At 31.1% G+C, this 7,383-nt stretch overlaps 1 protein-coding gene across 3 annotated transcripts in view; it reads right to left on the bottom strand.

Annotated features, from left to right (window-relative positions):
* Nucleotides 1-2,566: 2,566 nt before the first annotated feature.
* LOC117176130 (neuralized-like protein 4) overlaps nucleotides 2,567-7,383 on the bottom strand; it is a 16,125-nt gene continuing 11,308 nt past the window's right edge. For 2 of the 3 annotated variants that reach the window (XM_033366199.1, XM_033366201.1), the window contains exons 14-18: nucleotides 7,175-7,380; nucleotides 5,647-7,085; nucleotides 5,365-5,517; nucleotides 3,355-3,598; nucleotides 2,567-2,975 (exon numbers count right to left, since the gene is read on the bottom strand). In XM_033366199.1, the coding sequence (XP_033222090.1) occupies nucleotides 3,406-3,598; nucleotides 5,365-5,517; nucleotides 5,647-7,085; nucleotides 7,175-7,380 (1,991 nt within the window). In that variant the 3' untranslated portion in view covers nucleotides 2,567-2,975; nucleotides 3,355-3,405. The remainder of the gene's footprint in view (nucleotides 2,976-3,354; nucleotides 3,599-5,364; nucleotides 5,518-5,646; nucleotides 7,086-7,174; nucleotides 7,381-7,383) is intronic. The other variant, XM_033366200.1, reaches the window with a different exon arrangement.

The raw sequence follows: 7,383 nt of genomic DNA, 5'->3' as shown, positions 1-7,383 counted from the left end.
ATACGAGCATTCGTTATACATAAAATTGTAAGTACGTAAGGACGCGTACAACTTACAACTTTGAAAAAACAACTTGAGTGCCAACTAGTCAATAACTTCCGTAATGTACGTGAACCCTATTGGATATTAAATACTATTACTGTGTAGGCAGGGATGCCTTATTTGCCCACTTTGGTCGAGGAAACGCGCATCTTCAAATTGTATTCATTACTTTAAAAAAATGGATAAATCTATCTACTTACATTTTAATCTCGACTTCCATGTGCAATAAAACATCCCCTTCCTAGTTTAAAAAGTGCTAGTAATTGAAAATACGGTGTTCAGCTCTTACGACATATCACCTACGTAAATGGAATTAGCTCAGAACTCAACGAAAGAATACAAGTACAAATATTTATATAATTTATAGAGAACAATCGTTCAAAACAAAATATATATTTTTGAAATTAGGAATATTTTAGTGTAATTCTACCTAGGGTACATAAGTTTGAGTTTCGATGTACAGCACAAGTAAAAATTATTACACAGTTTTTCGGGCCATTCAAAATTCTACATTTCAAATTTCATCCTTCAAAAAATAAATAATTTTCAACTAAAAGTTAAATTGAGAACCTCACGAAAAATAGTTGAAAATTGTAAATATTAAAGAAGTATTTAAGTATTTTATTTTGAAAGTTCAAAATTAAATAATGTCATACATATACGTTAAAAGAAAGAAATATAAAGTATAACATTTGTGTCAACAATTTATAAATTAAACGATGTTAACTTCTAACCACTAATAAAAATAGAAATTTAGAACAATTTTAACTTTGAAAAATTCAAAAGTGAAAAGAAATAAAGCTTTAAAAAATGATTCAGAAGGATAGAGAATTTCTAAACGATATGTGAAAAAATAGGCGCACCGAATTTTCGGCAAAAATATCCGGATTATATTCAATATGAGTCGATACCTCGGTAGACACTGCTTAAAAATAAACTTTTTGTATTTGAAATAGTGTCAAAAATTTAAATTGTATACATTTTAATATCACACAATTTGAGAGTTATTGAAGGTCAATATAATTCCCCACTTATCATTTAATTCTAAGCCTTTTAAAAGTGAACAATTTACAAGGTTGGAAATAACAACCCTTTCAAAATTGAATTATATAAATTCAATCAATTTAATTTCAAATTAAACGATTTTAAATTGTAAACCTTTAAAATGAAGCATTTGAAATAAAATCGATTAAGTTTAAAACCCAATAAGTTTGAAAAAAAATTAGATTCGTAAAATTCTCAAATTCTTCAAGCTATAGCATTCGAGATTGACAAATTTTTAAACCAGATTCGAGACATTTAAGAAAAAGTAAATTTGAAATTATCTAGATTTTTCAATTATAAGCTAATATATATAAATGTATTTTGTTTTAAATTGGTTTTATAGAAAAATGATTCATTTTTAATTAAAAGTGTGTAAAAATGACTAAATTAAAATATTTTAAATTTAAAGTAGACTAGTCGCAGAAGTTTTTAAATATTTCTCCCGTGTGAAATTAAAATAGTGCTAAAAATTGTATGCAACTACTGGAGAAAAGGTTTTCGAAAGAAGTTTAAATTTTTTGTTTAGTGTTTAGAAAGTATCTCATTCAGAGAATGAATGTATCCATAAAAAAAATCCTTAAACGCCATCATAATATAAAATATAAAAAGTAAAATACTTCGATATTGATTGTGTTGAAATGGAAGAATTTGCATTTTTTAATTGAACGTGAAAATGTGAAAAATTGTATTCTGAAACATTAAAAAATTTAAATTATGATCATCATAAATGGAGATTAGAAAGATGAATAATTATGATTTAAAAGTCTCAATATACATCGATTGCAAAACTTATCTGCCCCTCACATTTCTGTATACAATGTATATATATACTTTTTGTTAATTGCAGAACCACGGTTTTACTGTAAGTATTTGAGTACAATATAAAGCGCGAGTGTGACTGCTGAACTTTATTAATAATCTATCGATACAATGACTTTGCTAGTATTTTTTTGGATGGGTCGCTTAATTGAAAATGAATTTCGTAACGCGCCAAATTAATCTCAGTATATCTGTCTTAAGATTATTCGTGCCGGATACATCTAGTAACAATGATGTACTTCCGAAAAATATACTTTTCTGTAGACCGCGCCATAGTTCATTGTACAAACGTGACTATCAATGTAAATCGATACACTGTATAACGATTCCGATACAAATTAGGCATATGCATTAATCTTTTTGAAAGAAAATCAGCATCACCGTTTTTCGAAGGACGAAAATTATATAAAATTATTCAAGTCTTTTAATTATGAAATTACTCAACTGATTATCTCAGAAAATCGTCCTCTTCCCAAATCTGCTTAGTATTTTAGTTTATTTAAATTGACTCGTATCTTAAAAACATGGACACGTTGACAATATTGTGCTTGCGTAGTTTTCGCCGAGACGTAGAGCTTTTTAAAAAAATGATTAATGAAGAGAACTAAAGTACTGACTAGAAAAAAGGTTATTTTGAAAAATAAAAATTATTTGTGATAAATAAAAATTGCAATAAAATTTCTTTTTCATGTGTCAAGTATAATTTCAAAGGACCTTTTGATGTATACTGGAGATTCATTGTTGGCTCCACTGATTTATAAATATAAAATGGGAAATGAATGCTGACTGATTAATGACTGCCACGAGCTTAGCTTAAGACGATACAGATAAACGATAATTAATATATATCACAGAAAGTGCCTATTAAGTTAATAGAGATACAGTTCTTTTTGCGAAGACTTATTATTTACAGTAAAGCAAAAACCTTGGAGGAAAGAAGGAAGTGCATTCTCGGTAAATAAAATTGACGACAAAATAAATTCACAGATCTCTCGAAAAAAATAACAAATTCCAGAATTATAAAAATTAAAAACGTCGTCAACTTGATTTGTCGAAAGATCGACGCATTCCTGAAAAATATAAGATGATTGAACATTAAAAACCAGCGCGTTATTCACAAAGATCGATTTTCGCATTTTGAAAATATTCGATTACATTCTCAAGTTTCAAGTGCGAAAATGGATCTACGTGTTCATTTCGTAAAGGATCTTTACGCTTTTTTCTCTTTGGATCTTTCAGTTTTAAATTACAGTAACTGATTGCTTATTAAAATACACCTAACAAGGAGGATTTAAGAAACACACCGAATCGAATTCTTAACGGAAATAAATTTGGGTATTTGATCGATAATTATTAGTTAGGTTTCTGTACAATGTACATGTTATGCTGATAATTAGAATAAGTGATGGAAAAGTCTCTTTAAAGTTGTGTTTAAAAATAGTAATTTACCTACGATTTTTGGAGAATGAAAAACCAATGGGTTTAGGCTTGGACGAAGGTTTAAAATCCGTCGAGGTGAATAAGAAGAGCGACGATTGTAGTTGCTCCTGCCTCTTTCGTGGACCATTCCGTAGCTACCAAATGAGGATCCACCCCATCTTTTTTGGAAGTTATTGTGTACGAACCGGGTCTTACTAATAATTGGAATGCGGTCGATGCGTTGAGCTTCTTGTTCGATTGCGTGTCAATGTACCTTGAATTTATTTTTTCATATAAGTATATTTCATGTAAAGGTATAAAAGCCTTAAAAGTCTTTAGCAGGTTTAAAAGCTTTAAAATTCGTACAGTTTAAATTTAAATCGTAGAGGGTAAGTGCATAGGTCTCCGGAGACGTATCAGTATCCGACATGAAATTGATACGTTAAAAATTATTGAGTAAAAATTGTGCTATTTCAAGTCAAGAAAGAGCACACGGCAAATAAAAACAAGATGGAATTATTCAAAATTACAAACTAGTAATGTTTATAAATAAATCATTTAACTTTTTAATTGAGACCGTAACCCGTTAACGGGTTTCAAATTGAACTACAATTGACTAAAAATGTTAAAAAGTAAACGAATTTTAATTGAAAGCACCTAATACTAGACTAGAATTGTTTTGAAAGATTAAAAATTAAATAATTCTGAATTGAAAACACTTTAAACTCAGAAATTTTAATTGAGAGCGATAAAAATGGAATAAGTGTACAATGAAACATTAAAAAGGGTTTGGTTTCCAATTTAAATCGTTAAAAATTAGATGCCCTAGTAGCGCTTACGACGGCTTTGCAAAGAAAAATTAAGAAATATTTTATATTTTAAACTTTTCAAAATTAATATTTCAAATTACAAGTTTTAAATTTAAATCGTTCAAAATAACATGTAAATCAGATTGTAATTTTTAATTTGAAGTTTTGGGAATTGAAATACTAATTATTCAAAATGTTAAAAACAAAAAAGGGAATAATGTTGGATTTAAAACAGTTAAAATTAAACAATTTTCTTTCGGAAGCGGTTTAAATTGATTTGGAAGTCGCTGAGTTTTTGAGGGAATTTAATTAAAAAAATTTATTTTCAAACATTTTAATCGTCCAGTTTGAAACTGTAGAAATTTTAATATTCATGCAAGTCCCTAGTTTAAAATTCTACAGTATATTTCGAATTTAATATAGCGCAATTTGAGAAACTTGAAATTTAAATTCTTCAATTGGAATTTGAAAATCTTTAGTTTGACATAAAGTTATAAAAAAATAGTTCAAAATAGCTAGTACTGAAATCATTTTGTTTTAGTTTTACGCACAGAGAATAAAAATTCTATATTTTTATAGCTTAGATTTTTAATTCAATCCATCTTTAACAACTTCCTTAAGAAGAGGGAAAAGGGGTAAATACGGGAAGACTAAAGACTCATTATAAAATTTAATTATTGACTTTAAATTTAATTTTAATGAAAAAAAGCTAAAAGTTAAACATTTGTCGAAAGTCTTAAAGCAATAAACTGAAATTTTGAAATCATGAGTTTAAAATATTTAGAAAAGGATTGGAATTTTGTATTCCTTGGAAGTTCTTAATTTAAAATAATATGTTAGCACTTCAAAAACGTCTTAAAATTTCGTCTTACGTAGAAGTCCAAAAAGATTTGTAAAATTCCAGAATATTACAAACTCCAAATGTGCATAGACTTGAAAATTTAAAAAAATCGTTTTAAGATTGAATAAATTTAAAAAATGGGTAATTTCAATTAAAAATCTACAGAGAACCTGCAATTATTAAATAATAATTCTAAGATAATTAAATGTCAATAGTAAGAATTATTCTCACTATTAATATTCTCGTAGAAAGTTATAATAAGAAACGCCTACAATTCAAACTTCTTGAATTATTTCAATATCTCTTTACAATTATATGATTTAAATATCCTTGAGCACAAAAAATAATAAAAAAATAAGATCATAATCTTGTTAAGTTGGCAATACTTACGGATACTGTCTCGTAAAATCTTCGGACCCCGCATACTTTATATTTGGAGAAAAAACCACTTGAGGATTTTGATCTTCACTATTTACAATCGTTGTCAAATTACTTGTATCTAATTGTTCTTTTGCTAATAATTCACCTCTATCTAAAATCCATCTGAAATTAAAAAAAACGTATTTAACACCTGTCGAATATAAAATTATATTCAAATTTATTAACTGCAAGCATCGAAAACTCGGACAAATAAGAATACAAAAAAAGCAATTATCGAAATAAACGAATTACCTGACTGCATCTAATCTCGTCCCATAGAAAGCCACATGCCACTTATCAGTCGTGCTCTGAGGAATTTGATTAGCATTGATGGTCTGCCTAAGCGGAAACCTGGCCCAACCGATTGGTAACGCAAACTCCGCCAAAGGTTCGCCCTTTTTACAAATGGCACTCTCTCCCTCTAACTTGTAACAGGAATTACAATAACAAAGAATTTCATCGAGCGAAAAGAACTCTTCAGGCAAAACGAGCGACTTCTTTAACCTGGTGCATGCCTTGAGATATTCGCACTTCTTCGAGGATGAAACGGAGCTCCCAAGTGGAGTGGACGGCAGCGAAGCAACCAAAGGTGCACTGTGAAGGACGTTTTGAGTTGGAGCATTTTGACTAGCGATCACACTATTAGCCAAAAAATTATTCGGAATCTGATAGTGCCGATTCAAATGCAACTGTAAATCCTGGCTACTCGAAATATTAACAAGAGACCCAGACATTATATTGTTCTGCAAATTTGGGACAGGAGACTGACAAGGGAAATGATTATTCTGCGCTCCACTTATCAGGATCGGCGAGCTGTTTTGCTGGGGAACCACTTGGTTGTTTTGACTATTAGAAGCGATACTTTCATTAATTGCGTTATTAGCATTGGTAGAGTTGATCGCAGTGTTCAGGTTGCTCATGTTGCTTGTGCTAACTACTGAGCCATTTTTAATATTGATATTCGTTGCATTGTTTATTTCTACATTTGTACATTCATTTCTGGCGCCAAGATTTGACGAATTCGAGCGATTTTCGGTCTCGTTTGTCGCCTCTCGACAATTGTCAGCCTCTTGGTTGTTCACAACAGGACCAATTTCACTCAAAACGTTGTCAACGTCGTTAAAGTGTTTGCTCCTAGCGATCTCCACTTGATCGTTGCTAACTTCTGAGCAAGAGTCCGAGTTGTTGCTGTCGGAGTGTATGCTACTGGCCATCAAATTATTCTGTAGGGAATTGTTCTGAAGACTTGAATTGTTATTGCTGCTGGACGAATGCGACACGGCAGTATTTTCGACTAGATTCAGACTAGCAGTGCTTTGAACTGGAATATTTAAAGAGAGGTTGGAGGGAGTTGCAGGAACGGCGTTTTCTTTCTCATGACATTCCAGGTCCGCTTTTTCTCGCGAATTTTCAATGTCTTCTTGTTCCGATCCAACACACTCCATCACAGCGCTGTTGTTGGCACAATTGTTCGAGTAAAGGGAGTCGGAAGTGGACCCGACTATGGAAACTTGCTCGCACTGGCCATACAAGTCGATTACTGCATAAACGTACAAAGGCAAATCTGTAGCGGCTATACCTTGATCGAGTCCGTTTATGTAAAGGTGGAGTCTCGAATCTTCATCGATCAGCAAACCTACTGTTGAACCACACTGGAGGTTCTCCAAATTTGATCCATAAGTTGTCTTCACCTATGTATTAATATTGTCTTTTTTAAAGAATAGACCGCCAAAGAGAATAAAACATCAGCGTGGAGAATTAAATTAGAAAGGGGACTTACTTTAGTGCCATTGTGAGATATCCAATCTCCACATATAATCCATGAATGTTTTTTAAAGCCAAGAGCTGACACGGGAAAAGTTGCTTTTTCAGGGGAAACACAAGTGACTCCACAGAGTAATCCCGAGACCCAGCGGTCGTTTACCTTTTCTATTTTGACTTGGAACGTTTTATTCCTTATCAGAGGGCGACTAGACATCACTACACCTG

This window comes from Belonocnema kinseyi, chromosome 7 (genome assembly GCF_010883055.1).
Source record: "Belonocnema kinseyi isolate 2016_QV_RU_SX_M_011 chromosome 7, B_treatae_v1, whole genome shotgun sequence".
Classification (NCBI taxonomy): Eukaryota; Metazoa; Arthropoda; class Insecta; order Hymenoptera; family Cynipidae; genus Belonocnema; species Belonocnema kinseyi.
This window is presented reverse-complemented; position numbering and strand designations above follow the sequence as displayed.